The following is a 15,793-nucleotide window of genomic DNA, read 5'->3' as shown; positions in this document are numbered from 1 at the left end:
ATGACAAGTTCCCTACCCATGTCTTAAGATAGTACTGTTTGTATGACCCAGATCTCCTCAAACGCTAAACAGTAAAGAACTTCAACTCAATATATGCTACCCCTGGGGCAATGAAGTGAGCTTTCACTGTGTATTAGTATTAGCATTTATGAACAGAAAAGCATTTCATAAAATTAGTATGAGCACAATCCACTTGCATTGCTCAGAAGATCCTGCTTCCTCATTTTCTTCACCTATTCCTCATTCTCTCCACTTGTGGGTATATACAGGCAGCATGATGATACCTGCATGTGGGAGTATGGTGTGTGCGAACCTCCTGTGTTCCCATGAATCCTTTCTTCCCTATGCCTTGCAAATTACTTAATGCTGCTTATACTTACTGTGGTTAATTGAAAACAGAAGCAAAAGCTTCCACTCTCCTCTTGCAAATATACTGAGAAGGTGTTGGCACAGGAGCCTGAAGCTTGCACAAATTTGTGCCCATAATGATGAAGCATAGCTTATTGTTTGCCTTCTTTTGCCTGTGGTTTTAGTTTTTGTTGTTTTTGTTTGGAATGTGTGTGTCTTTGCTTGTGTTTGGTGGTTGTTTTTTGGGTATGTGTGAGTTTTGTTGCCTGTTTTTAGAGGCGTGTTGAATGTTTGTTTTGCTTATCTTTCATTTTGGGGTGTGAGGGTGAGTGCTGCCTGTAGTTTGGGAGTGGGGGTATTTTGGAGCATTGCAAGTTTTTCTGCCGTGAAATTGGTATTTTGAGGAGGCCAGTGCAGTCTCCATGACATTCACCTCCAAAAAAGAATGGAGATTCCTGGTTTAGTGCTGCATCTGAACTAGGCCAATATAGGGGGTAAAGAGCATAAGGAGACTGGAAGCGGGGAAGATCCATGAAGTTTAACTTTGATGAATATGCAAATACTTCGTAGTGCTATTAATTAGAATTTATATCCAAAACACTTTGTATCTAGTATTTGAAGATATTATCATTATCAGAAAATATTAGAAAAATCTTTCCAAGGTGGGCTAGTAATTAAAAAAAAAAACCCATTTCATATGTGGGGCTGAAACTGAGGGATGCTGAGTTGATGGCAGAGGTAAGAACTAAACCCAGGATTTCTGGTTCACAACTGAAGCTCTTAGCCACTACATTATAGTAGCATTGAACAGAAATATTACTGAAGTATTAAATCATATAGAATGACATGCTTGCTTTCAAGTTCTATATTTGCTGCATAGTTTGTCTTGCGAACTTCTAAGACCTGCTTTGCTGGAGCACAGAAAAAGCAATAAAAACTGGACTATGTTATTCAGTCTAAACAGAGGTGTGCCTATATATTGTCTTCTGCTGATTTAGGACCAGCTCCAAATCTCTCTTGCAATTTATTGCAGAGACTTCCAGTAGATTCTGTGCCCATGAATCGGACATAACATACATTCCCAGCTTTTGCTTACTTTGTCTGGCTCCAAGATTAACTCCTTCAGCTCCCTCAACAAGCTTTCTTTATACTTGTGGCATGAATTTCATAAGAGAACTTATAAATGGGTAATGACAGTGTTGTAGAGTAAGTGCAGTTAGCAGCCTTAAATTCATAGCTGCTTAAGAACTATATTTTAAAAATAGATTGTTAGCATTCTTGCCTAAATCTAGCAGCTGTTCTGTTTAATTGTTGCATTTTATCTGGTTATATAGACAGGGATGGTGCGCTGTGATACAGCTGTCGGAACACCAGACTACATATCACCTGAAGTATTAAAATCACAAGGTGGTGATGGTTATTATGGAAGAGAATGTGACTGGTGGTCTGTAGGAGTTTTTCTCTATGAAATGCTAGTTGGTAAGTAGTGATTTCCTCTTGTATTCCCTCTAGTACCTTGATTTCAAAAGTTTGTGCATCACCACGTAGGTTATTGATTCAATAAAAGCTTGATGGTCCCTGAGTGAATCTGGTTACACTTCTCGTATCAGAGCCTGAGTTCCCACAACATGGGGTGGGCCTCCCATGGAAGACATGGAGAGTTGCTATGGAGACTACCTGGCGTCCAACTTTCCAGTTTTGTAACTGCTATTGCAATGGAAAGTGATGCTGCTCCCCAAATCAGTTGTGGTAACATGGTCAGCCTCCCCTCCCCTTCTTTTCTGCAGCTGTGAGAACGAAAATAGAATCACATTTTCTGCTTTTACATTAATCAGGTTTCCTTCTTGTGCCCAAACTCAGGGAAGTTGTGGTTGGTGAACAAGCCAGTATCATATGGCATAGGTTGAGTTTGGCTTGTTTGAACTAACAAAAGAGTATACAGAGTTGTTCTGATTTCAGACTTTAACAGGGAACTCTGCTTCATTTAAAAGCAGAAGCAGTCTCCTCTTGTGTGGGGAGGGTTGGAGCACATGAGCCTATAATTCTAAACCATAGTTTTAGTGTGGCTGTAGGTGTTTGTTTTGAACCTTTGTACATAGGAGTCTGTTTTTGTCTCAAGTTATTTTTATTTAACTGTTTTTGCCTTTAGTAATCAACTTGCATTAGCTAATGTTTATGCATATTTAATTTCAGGAGATACTCCATTTTATGCTGATTCATTGGTGGGAACATATAGTAAAATAATGGATCACAAGAATTCATTACATTTCCCAGAAGATGTTGAAATCTCAAAGCAAGCAAAGGACCTTATTTGTGCCTTTTTAACAGACAGGTATGTAAACATAGATTTTTCTTGCCATAAAATCCTTTCCCTAAATTACTGTAACAGAATATGTTTTCAGAAGAATTTTCTTGAGGTCCAGTACAGTGAGTGCAACCAATCTGATTTCATGCCTTACCCAAAGTCAGACTAAAATGTTAAAAACAAAAAATTCTGAAGTTCAAGCAGCACTTACTATATTCAACTTCCATAGCCAAATTTTGAGTGAGGAGATAATCATAAATCATATACATACATATTCCCGTGGCAGGGATGTAAACAACGTTTTCATGCTCTCATCTTCTGTCACAGTGTCCTGTTGCACCAGAAGCAATTTAGTCATGCTGGCTACACGACCTGGAAAAGCTGTCTGCAAACAAATGCCGGCTCCTTCAGCAGAAAGCGGAGATGAGTGCCACACCCCATAGTCAAAGTCGACTGGGCTTAACTGTCCAGGGGTCCATTACCCTTTACCATATACATAGAGCATTAAATGAATCATAAACATAAAGCTGCTCTTCAATAGAGGGCCTTCCTGTCTGAAAGACCTGCATGGGATTCAGATAGTTTAAAGACAGATGGGATGCAAGTGCTTCCTCTGCTTTTTTGGTTCTTACAGGGCTAGAATGTTCCTTCCTTTTCAGGACTGTTCTCCTTCCACCCTCAGCATTGACCACTGATGTATAGCAGATAGAGCTCATGACTTTTCTTGGTCAGTTATATTGAAGGTTTCTCTGTCCCTCAGTGTTAGAAACAGAGATATGAAAACTAGGAACTAAATGGCACCTTAAACCTAGGTTATGGGTGCAACAACAGAATGTCTAGGCACACTTTTTTATAACAAGAATACAAAGCCGAAAATGAATGAACTGCAGCTTGAATATTATGTTCATTTTTCACATGGTCTAGTCCTTCCCCTGCCCACCGCCCTAATATTCCTAGGAGCGTTTCTTCTCCAGTCTTAAGAAAGCAGCTGGAAGTGGGGAGGCAGAAAAAGGTCCTCTTTCCTTCCACTGCAGTTTTTAACTGAAATCTTAGATGCAGTACTGTGCCCAGAGCTCAGAAACTGCTCACACTAATGAAATTCCCTGTCACAAGATGCACCTAGAACAAAGGGAGTTTCGAACGCTGCTGCCCCTTGAAGAGAAGAAATCTTGTGACATTTTGTGAAGTGTGGGAGCATGTTCTGTATCCTTGACTTTAGCAAGTCACCTATTGCCTAGCATACACATACAAGCTCTGAGAAATTATATTGGGGTTACTGAGCATCTTACATCTCCCCTACACCCCATGATCATAATTCTCTTGCCCCCCTTCCTTTTGAAAGGGACAGATCAGTGGAATCCACACATCCCTTCCCCATATCTCTCAAGGGCTGGGGAGATGGAGGAATATCTGTTCTTCCCTCCTTCATTTGCTCATTTAAAGAAATGGGTGGCATAGTTTTGGGAGTAAAGTCCTTAAACTAGGTTTGGTAGCAGCATTCAGGTGAGTATAGTCAGCTACCCTCCACTTTCTAACAGAAAACAAATTTGCGCCATAATCTCTACCGTGCTCCATCACATTGCCTGGCTTTTGTAGGGAGTTGGAGAAGGCGATAGCTTGGCTTGGGTTTGTTTTCGGTTGCTCCCAGGGATTAGGACCAAAGACATGGGGTGCAAATCTATAAGAAAAATGATTTAGACTCCACATTATGAAGAATTTCTTGATTGTATGAGGTATTATTCTGTCCCACTGTTTATCTCAGAAGCTGGTGTGGTGGACTGTACTACATGTGAGATTTTTAAGCAGAGGCTGGCTGGCTAGGAAAGCTGTAGTCATAAATTTCCTGAATCGGCAGGGAGTTGGACTAGGTGACCTTTGGCTTCTCTTATTACTCTGATTCTACAGTTCCCTAAGCATTATTTGCTGAAGGCTGATCAGATCAGCCCACCATACCTTGGCCACAGCTGCTTTCTGTGGCCTGTTAAATTAGGGGAGGGTCAGGAGGAGATCACTGTGGCTGTTCTTTATGGCTTTCTTTCCCCTGTTGGGAAAGTTAGTTTCCCTTTCCCCTTATGGCCAACCAGTTTGCATTATTAGGTATTCATGCAGAAGCAGACCAAGATGCAAAATTTGAAAACCAAACAAACTCACTTTCTGTTACCCTCTTCTGGACTGTTAAATTAGGGGAGGGTCAGGAGGAGATCACTGTGGATGTAAAAAACAAAACACAAAAAACACAAAATGAAATAGAAGTGAAATAAATATCTGTCTATTGGCCTCAGCAGTGTTCCAAAAAGGATTCCATCTACTGAGTAATCATGCAGGCAGCTCAAGAGGATTTGGGTGGGTGGGGGTACATTAGTCCCCCCCCCACCTGTTTTAAATGCAAGGAAAAGCCAAAGATCGGGAAAGGATATACAGTATTTTTCACCCCATAGGGCGCACCGGCCCATAGGGCGCACCTAGTTTTTTGGGGGGAAATCAAGGGGGGGAATTTATTTTCCCCCCCCAGCCGCGGGGCTGGGGCAGGGAAGCCCGAGTTTTAAAAAACACACCTACCATAGTTTTTAGAGGAGAAAAAAAGCACCCCGCTGCCCTGCAGAGGCTTTGCGCAGCCATCCCCAAGGTAGAAGAGGGAGACGGAGCGCTCCGTCTCCCTCTTCTGCCTTCAGGGACAGCCTCCCTAGCCTCCGTGGGGCAGCGGCTTGCCCCGCTGTCCCTCGAGCTTGTGGGGCTGCCCAATATCTGCACGAAGCCCAGGGCGTGCTGTGCAGCGCACCCCAGGCTTCAGGATTTAGGCTGCTATCCGCAAGCCTGGGGAGCCTGACGGGAACTCCGGCGGAGCTCCCAAGGTTTGCGGATAGCAGCCTGAAGCCTGGAGAGCAAGAGGGGTCCATGCGCACCGACCCCTCTCGCTCTCCAGGCTTCAGCGAAAGCCTGCATTCGCCCCATAGGACACACACACATTTCCCCTTCATTTTTGGAGGGGAAAAAGTGTGTCCTATAGGGCGAAAAATACGGTATATAAGAAGAGCTTTTGGATTATCTAAGAATACTCTGGCTTTCTTTTCTCCTCCACCCCAATTTTTGTGTGTGCTTTCCTGTTCATATTAAACATGGTGCTCAGTGTATTTATTTAAAACAGAGCATCTTATTATATATACAATTGCCACTGAAGCACTTAAAGTGACAAGGGGCAAGTATCTATCCTGTGCCTTATTAGTTCTCGTACGAAAGTATGTTCTTACGTGAGCCTTTAACAACACAAAAAATTGTTTTGAAAAGACATGAGTTTGCTTTGTATATAGTGGCTTCATTATACATTTTGGGGAAAAATGTGCATATGTGTACGGGTGTTTTTAAATTGGAGGCAAAGGATACAGTTTTTGAAATATTCATTTCAGTAGGGTTTGAATAACTGTTCTGTGTTTGGAAACCAGGTCTTCCGTCATTTACGTCCAAATGTTTGTACAGTGGTTTGGCAAACTTCGTAGGTTTGCGTTTGGTTTTTTTTTAAAGAATTTTTTCCTGCATTCCTTTTCTACACAGTCCAGTTGGAAATATGTTTTATTCCACACATGGCAGGCTGAGATTTCTAACCATTTCATTCTGCATATGTTGAGAGTGCTGAGAAACCTAACAGCTTACAAAATGAGAGGATTCAAATTGCATTTAATTATAATGGGAGGAAATGCCAAGAATGTTTAGGTATCTTTGGCACTTAATGTATTTTTTAGCTTGTAATTATCGATGATAATACAAGAATTGATTTAATTGCTATGTTTAGGGAGGTACGTCTTGGAAGGAGTGGAGTAGAGGAAATTAAATCTCATCCGTTCTTTAAGCATGACCAATGGGATTGGGATAATATTCGAGACAGTAAGTATCATTTTTAAAATATGAAAAATATGTTCTTTCTTACTTAAAAAAACTTACTTTGGGTTAGTGTCATTTAAAATGCAGGGGTTCTAAAATGGTTTCTATGGGCATTTATATTTGTAAGTTACATTTTTCTGTAAGTGTCTAGGCTTTTACAATAGTTAATTTTTTTTCAACTGCACTACTTTATTGAGTGCGAATGGGTAAAAATTTCATTCTGTTTTGCTAACACCCACCACATCATGCTTGTTTAGTCAAACAACTACTCTGAATATGTAGCCTGAATTATGTTTTGGTTCAATAGAAATGTACAAATAATGGCTCTGGTTCTGCTTCCATCTGAGAAAAATGTTTCCGTGGTTGGGAAAATATTCTTGAAAATTCTTATTTGGGGTGTTACTTATTTATAAACAACCAGCTTATTAAAAAACATCAGTGCAACTGTTCATTGTGGTCCACCAAACTCCCTAGCTTGGGTCCTAAGTACGGGGAGCAGAATGAAGCTCACAAAAGAGAATCTCTTTCTCTGCCCTTTCAAGCAGTCCCCTGCACTTCCTGAAAAGCCTTCCTGCAGCTCTGCTTTTGCAAGCTACTTCTCATCTTTGGGTAATGCCCCAGCTCATGCTGTTCAGGAGCATCCCCCAGCCTTCCAGAGAAGCTTTAGCAAAGAGGCAGTTCCCTTTCATTTGCAGTTCTCAGAAGCTAAGCTTCTGTGTTTTCGTTTCTCAAGACTTGTAAAACAGGGCTTTTCAAGACCCTGGCTCATTGCAGAAGATAGCTAGCAAATTATACCATGCAAATTGCTTTTGTGGAAGTGGAAAAAAAGAATTTTGATTTAAATAACTATTTTCCATTTTTTTTAGCTGCAGCACCAGTTGTACCTGAGCTGAGTAGTGACATAGACAGCAGCAATTTTGACGATATTGAAGACGACAAAGGGGATGTTGAAACCTTTCCAGTCCCCAAAGCCTTTGTTGGAAACCAGTTGCCTTTCATAGGATTTACTTACTTTAGAGAGAACCTGTATGTAATATACTTTTAATGATATACATAACAATAATGCTTGCTTCTTTTCATAACAGAATTGTTTAATTAGTTTTCAAAGTAAAGCATTGTACTGTGCATTTTCTAGTATCCATCAATGCTGTATTCAGCACAGGCTCTTTGCAGGGTGGGTAGGGAGCAAACAGTACATGCAGAATCTGAATAATCTTAGGGTATTGCAATAAGTTTCTGCATACCAATATATTACTGCACATAAATACATTTAACTTGCATAGGTACTTGAAAAATTAGAACATTTGTATGGGTTTGAGAAAAGCACCCCATCTTTTCCGCCTTTGAGTCAATTAAAATGAAAAGGAAGAGAAGTGGTGCTGAATAAAGCTGCCTTCATTCTGAGAGCAGTCTAGTGGGGATTAAGACTTGAGAGAATTGATTAAAATGAGTTGATTGGCATAGTTGTGGAGTTTTTGAAAACTTGAGTTGTTTTCAACAGGTTGCTAAGTGACTTTTCTGAGCTCTGTAGGGAAGTTGAACCCTGCAAGAACAATGGGGCAAGGAAAAAAGAGGCTAAGAAAAATGAGGCAAGTACTCTTCTTTTTAATAAGGGCTAAACATATGTAAAGTGTTTGTTATGCATGATAAATAATACTTGCGATGTAGACTTGCTTTTCAGTAGTTAGCGTTAATTGCACACATCTGAAACTACTTGTGAGTAGTCTTGCTTTTGTGAAAAGAGCTGTTGACTAAAATACATGGTTTATGTTTTAAAGCAAGAGTTGTTAAAAAGAAAATTAAAGTAACTATTTAAAATCAAGATAGTGAAGCTTTAGAGACTGTTGGAAAATACAGACGGGAGAGGCTTGTTTTTTTTAAAAAATATATATTGGATTTTTTTTTGTTTTATTTTTACAGGACAGTGAAGAGGTAAGTACATTATTTTAAATTGTTTTTCCCCAATAGGTAATATTTCAAAAAAATAGTTTTTTTAGGCAGTAGCTATCATTGATTGAATGTGTGATTAATTATCCAGTTAGTTGGCTACAGATGAGAATAAATTTATTTCATATGTCCATGGTGAAGGGAGCCCCATTAGATAAGAAATGTTCTGTGAATGGCCAGTCATTTCTATTTGATTTTTTTAAAATGTGAGTGCATGAAAATAACTGTGATAAATGGTTATTTTCCCTTGCCATGGGTGTCCTGGGTGCCACTTAGCAGCCTTTGTTTGTAGACTTAAGACTATAGAGAATATGTTTACACTTACAGGGCACTTCGCAAACTTGGAGGGTGTCTACCCCCACTTCCCAGTAAGTTGGGCAGTCCAGAACTTTAACTACAGAGAAAATCCTAAAAGTGTGGACTATGATGAGCTAATTTGAATTTGCACAGTTTACCTATGGGCTGCAGTTTTTACATCTAGAATATGAAACTTCACATGTTGGAAATTGTTATGGCAACTTACAGTATTTGTGAAATTTGCAATCGTTGAAGTTGGATTTTGGAATCTGCAGTGTAAGATAGGAGGGTGTGTTAAGATCACGATTATGAGGTTTCTGTAGATTTTGTTTTATTAAATGCATCACAGATAGTTGAATTTACTTTTCCCATAATGAAGAGCGGCTCTCTAGATATTTCCATGAACTACTGAGTATCTTCATAAACACAGTTTAGTTCCAGCTGTGGGTATGTCGTAGTAAATAAATAACTGATGTCCAATCAAATGGCTGGTGGTGCTTTCAATATTTACTTATGTGAGCTATTTTTTCAAGTTGTGTACATTTAAAGACCAGGTTTTTTTCCCTTTCAGTTTGCACAATTTCAGGAAAAAGTAAGCAAATTGGAAGATCAAATTCGTAATGAAATACAAGCCAAAGATGAACTTGAGCAGAAATACAGGTAGAATCCCACCCCGTTTTATGCAGAAATATGGTCTTCAAAAATGTTAATGGGAAATCAGTTTGAAGAGTATTATTTGTATAAAGAACCATAATATCAAAAAGCAGTCTGTATCTAACACATTAAATTTATCCTGGTACTTTGGTATTTCTGAGGGCTCAGTTCGCTTGCAGGGTGCAGGATTCCCATAGGGCCCAGCAGATCCCTGTTTGCGGGGGCAGGGTGAGGGCTGTGGTTGCCTTCCATATCAACAGCTAGCCATCCCTCTTGTTTCTACAAACCACCCTAATCCTTTCAATTTAACAAAAAAACTAACAAAATGAATCACACCATGCATTGGTTCTTTTTGGTCTTTCCCCCACTTTGTTTTATAACACATGTTCATTTATATAGTTCTGGCTGAATGGTTGTATAAACGTATACCAAAAAGCAGCTGTTATTTTGTAGGCCTCCTGCTACCTGACCTTGCTTGGTTAGTTTTTGCATGACTACCATGTCCCATAGTTTATTAATCTAGTGGCATCATTCACATATAATACTATGCCATGGTTTGTTTTAACAAATGAAATGTTCCACAGTCTACCTCCTTATGCCTTTGTCTTTGGCAAAAGACTGGAATAGGATGGTCAAACAAACCATGGTTAAGGAAAGATTTGCATGTAGCACCTAGGCATAGTTAAAAGAAACCAAGATACATAAGCTAATAAGAAGCAAAAACTTCAGTATGATTTGTTATCAATAAGCAAACCATAGTTAAACCACTGGCCAGGGCTCAGGCAATAAAACCATGGTTTAATAAATCATGGCTTAACCTTGTAAATGAAGCAGGTCAATGTGAAATTTTGGAGGCACCAGGAGAATATATAATTTTGACTTTGCTGGTTGCTGTTAAGTTACATACAATCTCACTGGTGGAATACCTTTCCTATATAGAAGATTTACAGTAGCAAATGGGAAATTATTGTTTCTTGTCAATTATTCTGTGCTTTCTGCTTAATATTTATTTTAACACTTTCCCAGAGCTATTACTAATCGTGTAGAGAAGATAATGAAGGAATTGGATGAGGAGGTAAAGTATTGTCTATTTTATATTTTTCCATTGTGTCTCTGAATGTTTTAGCCAATCTTTTATGTTAGGTGATGAAGGTATTCCATTGGACAAATTAGTGGAATTGTGCTATAGAGGTGGCAGTTGCTACCCCAACAGTATTTAGTAGAATAAAAAAGGAGATAACATTTCTCGCACCCATATGCTATATTAATAAGCGGTTTAATATGTAATCAGTTTTTGTATTACATTGGAAATAGTTTCCAGAAGATATGAATAGAGTTGTGCTTTTTGTGTTCACTATATTTATATCTTACACTTCCTCTAAGGAACTTAGTGCAGCTTACATGGGGTTTTCATGCCTTACCTTTGAGGTTACTTATACTGAAAGAAGAGTGTTTTCCCTAAGGCCTTTTACGGAGCTTCATGGCTGAGTGGGAGTTTGAACTCACGTTTCCAACATATGAACCCAACAGCCTTGCCAGTACAACACACAAGTCCATTTTGGTGCTTCTCAGAGTCTGATACGCATTTTGGGGAGGTCTGAAATCATGATTCATTTGGAGTGGATGTGCATTCAGCCAGTATAAATATTATCTCCAGTTTCAGAGGAGTATCCATTTATTCCTGGAGGATGTGTATTTCCACCAGCTTGCAGAAATCTGTGCTTAATGTGTGGACATTGGGGAATGGGGGTAGTGAAGAAGTAATGTGACCTGCAGTGTAGCTCTTAATTTCTGGTAATCAGTTATATCTAATTCATGTATAAAGGGGCCTATACCAAACCTTAATTTGTATCCATGAGACTTGGGAATTTTGTTGCTGATTTCAATATGATATGAATTGCATTTTAAATTTGGACTCCTTAGGGACTTTGTACTAGAGTTTTGAAGCATGGAGTTGTAACAGTAGAGTTGGGCTTTCCCAGTCCCTTTCCCCCATTTTAGCTCACTGTGCCACCTGAAGAACTATCCCTGAAATGGTATGGATGTAGAGGCTACATCCATCCACAGTAGAGGCTACTGTGGATAGTTCCCTTCTGATTGCCTGAGGGGCCTTTGGATCCACACTGTAGATCCAAAACTGCACGACTGTTTTGCTGTTTGGAAATTTTGTGGTTGTTAGTGAATTTATGTGCACATCTGCTGAACATTATGTAGCATATTTACTGTAGCCAAATGAGAAACTTTTTGAGTTGTTAGAGCATTAATTAGATTTGATAGGCTCTGTGTTGTAACTTCAGAAAAGTGCCTTCATCCTTCAGCCAATTTCTTAAAAGAGAAATATTCCATCTATCCTTACCAGGTAACCTCAAGAAAAAACCTAGAATCTGCCTTAAGACAGTTGGAAAGAGAGAGAGCTCTTCTCCAACACAAGAATGCAGAATATCAGCGGAAAGCAGAACATGAGGCAGATAAAAAACGTAATCTAGAAAATGATGGTATGTGAACCAGAATCTTGAAGAGCCATTGCTGAACAATGTTGAACAACATTATGTTATTGGTGCTTGGAATTTGTAAAAGGCTTTTGTGTTTAACTTACTTACTGTCTTTATTACAGTTAACAGTTTAAAGGATCAACTTGAAGATTTGAAAAAGAGGAATCAGAACTCTCAAATATCCAATGAAAAAATCATTCAACTACAAAGACAGGTAAATTACATTTCTATTTGTAAATTAAGCCCAAAATCTAAGGGATTAAGTTAGAATTGTCCTATTTATTTTTTAAAAAATTGATGATGAAATGCTTTGCTGCAGTAATACTATCTTGAACATGCTTAAAAGCTGACCGTTTTTGGTTGGTGAGTTAACTCTGAAATTTCTTCATGGTTCAATAGCTGGATGAAGCCAATGCTTTGCTGCGTACGGAGTCTGACACAGCAGCCAGGCTGAGAAAAAACCAGACCGAAAGTACAAAGCAGATTCAGCAGCTGGAAGCTAATAACAGAGATTTGCAGGATAAGAACTGTGTGCTGGAGAATACTAAGCTGAGACTTGAGAAGGACTTCCTCAATCTCCAGTCAGCTCTAGAATCTGAAAGAAGAGACCGAACACATGGCTCGGAGATTATCAGTGATCTACAGGGTATGAGAACCAGTGTGCTAGAAATATTCAGTGTTGCATAACTGCCCTTGTTCATTGACATGCTCAGTAAAAATTACTATTGTCCCTCCATTTAATTGATCAAGAAGTGGTAACATTTTCTCGCTAATTATTCTGACACCATCAAAGCATCTGGAAGATAGATTTTCTTGTTTAAATCACAGTTCATAAAACCTTGCATTTTAATGCCACACATGGCTAACGTTCTTTTTCTTGTTCACCTCTTCTAACATTTTTTAGGCCGAGTATCTAGTTTGGAGGAAGAAGTAAAAAATGGAAAGACTATAATAACTAAAATGGAGACAGAGAAAAGACAATTACAAGACAGATTCACAGATCTGGAAAAGGTAAACAACTCAGATATTTGAATGTTGTTTATTGATTTAATGCAGCAAATATAGTATTTGTGGCATTCTGATCTTCATAATTCTTTTTATAGCAGCAGCAATAGTGGTAGTAATAGTAATAATTCATTATTTATAACCCGCCCATCTGGCTGGGTTTCCCCAGTGAGAGTGGGGCAGTGTTTTTCTGTGAATGTATCATGCCCTGTTTTCACCATATCCTGTTTAGTTTGTGACCTCTATGCTGGCTTTAAGCCTGAAGCAATTGCTAAGGACCATCTCTTGCAGCTTTTGTCTTCTAGTGGTATTAGTTGATGATAACTTTAGGTTAGGGCAGCTGTGATATATTTTATGTAAATAATTATTTGATGAAAGCTGAGAAATGGAGGGAATGGGGGATATGGAGTTTGGGATGTGTGAAGAGTGTTGAGATTGTCATGTTGCTTCTGTTCCAAGAATGTCAGCTAATCTTGCTAGCCAGTTAGCGATGCTGAAGAATCAGAAAGTTTTTATCTCAGAAGATCTTCCTCATGCTGCAACACTAGTTTCTATTGGTCTGTGATGGGGGTGGGTGATGTACAGCACTTCTAATAAACATCCTGTTTCCAAATGAATGTGTGCCTTAAGGTTAGTCTTTTATTGGGCGAAGACCAAGACAAAGTCAGAAATGTGAATCGAAGCTTATATTTTTCTTGTAATGACTGAACAGGCATTCCAATCAGATTGCATATTTTTGGTTTATGGCACTAGTGGGATTATAGTCAAGCAATTACATTTGTGTGTGTTTACTTAACAGGAGAAGAGCAACATGGAGATAGATATGACATACAAGCTTAAGGTCATGCAGCAGAACTTGGAGCAGGAAGAAAATGAACATAAGGCAACTAAAGCCCGACTAGCAGACAAAAATAATAGCTATAAGTCCATTGAGGAAGCCAAATCTGAAGCCATGAAAGGTAAGCATTTAATGTCACACACTCATAACTTCATTTATTTATTATATTCATATCACATCCTTTCTTCAAGGAAATCACAGCAGCATTTTTGCCTCACAGGAATTCTGTACTGTGGCTTAGACTGAGAGATAATTACCCAGCCAGCTTCATACTTGAGTGGAGATGGAACTGGATTTTTCCCGTATAAGTCCAATTCTCTAGCCAACACCCACAATGGCTAATCTGAATTTAAAACTTTATTAGCACAAGTTAGTTGTGTTGGCATAGTATAAACCAAGACGGTTTAGCTTCAGAACTCTATTTGGTGATGGGGGTTTGGTCAGAGGCAGGGACAACATGGGCACTGTGGCTGTCATATTTACAGGGGAACTTCAGGTTACGTACTGTCCTTCTTACGAATGCTTCGGGTAGTGAGCTCTGCTAACCCGGAAGTAGGTGCTCCTGGTTGCGAGCGGAAGTTGCACGCCTGCGGCGCGGCAGCAGCAGGAGGTCCCATTAGCGAAAGTGTGCCTCATGTTAACAACGGTTCTGGGTTAAGAACGGACCTCCGGAACGAATTAAGTTCATAACCGGAGGTACCACTGTACATATGTTCAGCAATCCATACGTCTTAGTGTGCAGTTCTGTGATCACATCCCTGAGACTAACCTCCATTGATCCCAACGGGTTGTATCCCGTGAAATCATTGTGTGAGTGGAACAAGTAACACCTGCACAATGGAACTTCCTCTCTGGATTCCTCCAACCCTCTGGGGCAGATAGGTAGGTGTGGGTGGAGAAGCGGGAGGGAAGTTCTGTGGCACAAGCAGAAGTAATTTGCTCATGCAGTGACTTGGTCGGATTCGACCCAATGGGACTTAAGTTCTGAACAGGCAATCACAGAATTTGCTGTTAAGGGTCTTACAAATTGCATAATGGTGCCTCTGAATGTGTCTGACGTTTTATATTTTGTCAACAACGACAACAACAACAAAAGGATGAGCAAGGATGGCATTAAAAATGGTTTTGACAGAATTGAGGTCAGTCGTACCCAGATAATTTAGGTCATCTTGCCACTTTTAAGACAGGCATTGAATAGCTTGGGAAAGAAAGGAAAAACTTTTTTGCATGTAAATTTTGCTAGAAATAAATCTCATGCTCTTAACAATGCTAATGAATTTATTTTATGTTTTACTGTAATGTACAGAAGTTTCCAGAACTGTCTAGTCAAAGATAAAAGATAGATAAAACTGGCGGGCAGTCATGCATCAAAAAGTCTATCTCACTTTCACAAAAGTGAATATGGGTAGACAGTAAATGAACGTGTCTTTGAGTAGGAAGCAGAAATTTGACAGTAAATTGAAGCTGAGGAGATCTGCTTATGTAACTTAAATTTCTCGTTCAAGCTGGCTGGGTAGAACTGAAAAGTGTTTGACAAATAGGCTCTTCAGAGTATTTTTTTTGGTCTAATTTAAGAGGATTCCAGTTATGCTGGTCCTTCACTGTCAGCTGTATTTTCAATGTCAAGCTGTATATTAACTTTCTTACATTAAATGGCGGTGATGCGTTTGTTTCTCTTTTGCTTCACAGAAATGGAAAAAAAGCTTTCGGAAGAAAGAGTTTTAAAATTAAAAGTGGAAAACTGCTTATTAGAAGTAGAGAAGCGGTGCTCCATGTTGGATTGTGACTTGAAGCAGTCGCAACAGAAAATAAATGAGTTGCTAAAGGAAAAGGATAGATTAAGTGAGAACGTAAGTATTAAAGAGGAAATTTGCAATATATTTAAGTGTTGTTCCTGGTTAGGTCTACATAAGGCTCCCCCACCCATCAGTGGTATTTTGTACCAAGTTTCTGTTTAGCTTCTTTACCTTAGTTCTTTATCACAAACAAGTGTGAGATGAGGTATAGTAACCAAATAGCTTGCTTAAACTC

At 39.2% G+C, this 15,793-nt stretch overlaps 1 protein-coding gene across 1 annotated transcript in view; it reads left to right on the top strand.

Moving 5' to 3' along the window:
- ROCK2 (Rho associated coiled-coil containing protein kinase 2) overlaps positions 1 to 15,793 on the top strand; it is an 81,381-nt gene that overhangs the window by 44,107 nt on the left and 21,481 nt on the right. Inside the window, exons 6-18 of the mRNA XM_081189290.1 lie at positions 1,683 to 1,827; positions 2,542 to 2,680; positions 6,441 to 6,532; positions 7,396 to 7,555; positions 8,031 to 8,122; positions 9,328 to 9,433; positions 10,454 to 10,502; positions 11,787 to 11,922; positions 12,042 to 12,133; positions 12,319 to 12,565; positions 12,824 to 12,930; positions 13,724 to 13,883; positions 15,452 to 15,612. Coding sequence (XP_081045416.1) covers positions 1,683 to 1,827; positions 2,542 to 2,680; positions 6,441 to 6,532; positions 7,396 to 7,555; positions 8,031 to 8,122; positions 9,328 to 9,433; positions 10,454 to 10,502; positions 11,787 to 11,922; positions 12,042 to 12,133; positions 12,319 to 12,565; positions 12,824 to 12,930; positions 13,724 to 13,883; positions 15,452 to 15,612 — 1,686 coding nt within the window. The remainder of the gene's footprint in view (positions 1 to 1,682; positions 1,828 to 2,541; positions 2,681 to 6,440; positions 6,533 to 7,395; positions 7,556 to 8,030; positions 8,123 to 9,327; positions 9,434 to 10,453; positions 10,503 to 11,786; positions 11,923 to 12,041; positions 12,134 to 12,318; positions 12,566 to 12,823; positions 12,931 to 13,723; positions 13,884 to 15,451; positions 15,613 to 15,793) is intronic.

Source organism: Podarcis bocagei (assembly GCF_964188305.1).
Source record: "Podarcis bocagei genome assembly, chromosome: 3".
Lineage (NCBI taxonomy): Eukaryota > Metazoa > Chordata > Lepidosauria > Squamata > Lacertidae > Podarcis > Podarcis bocagei.
The sequence above is the reverse complement of the archived record's forward strand: the minus strand, read 5'-3'. Positions and strand labels throughout refer to the sequence as shown.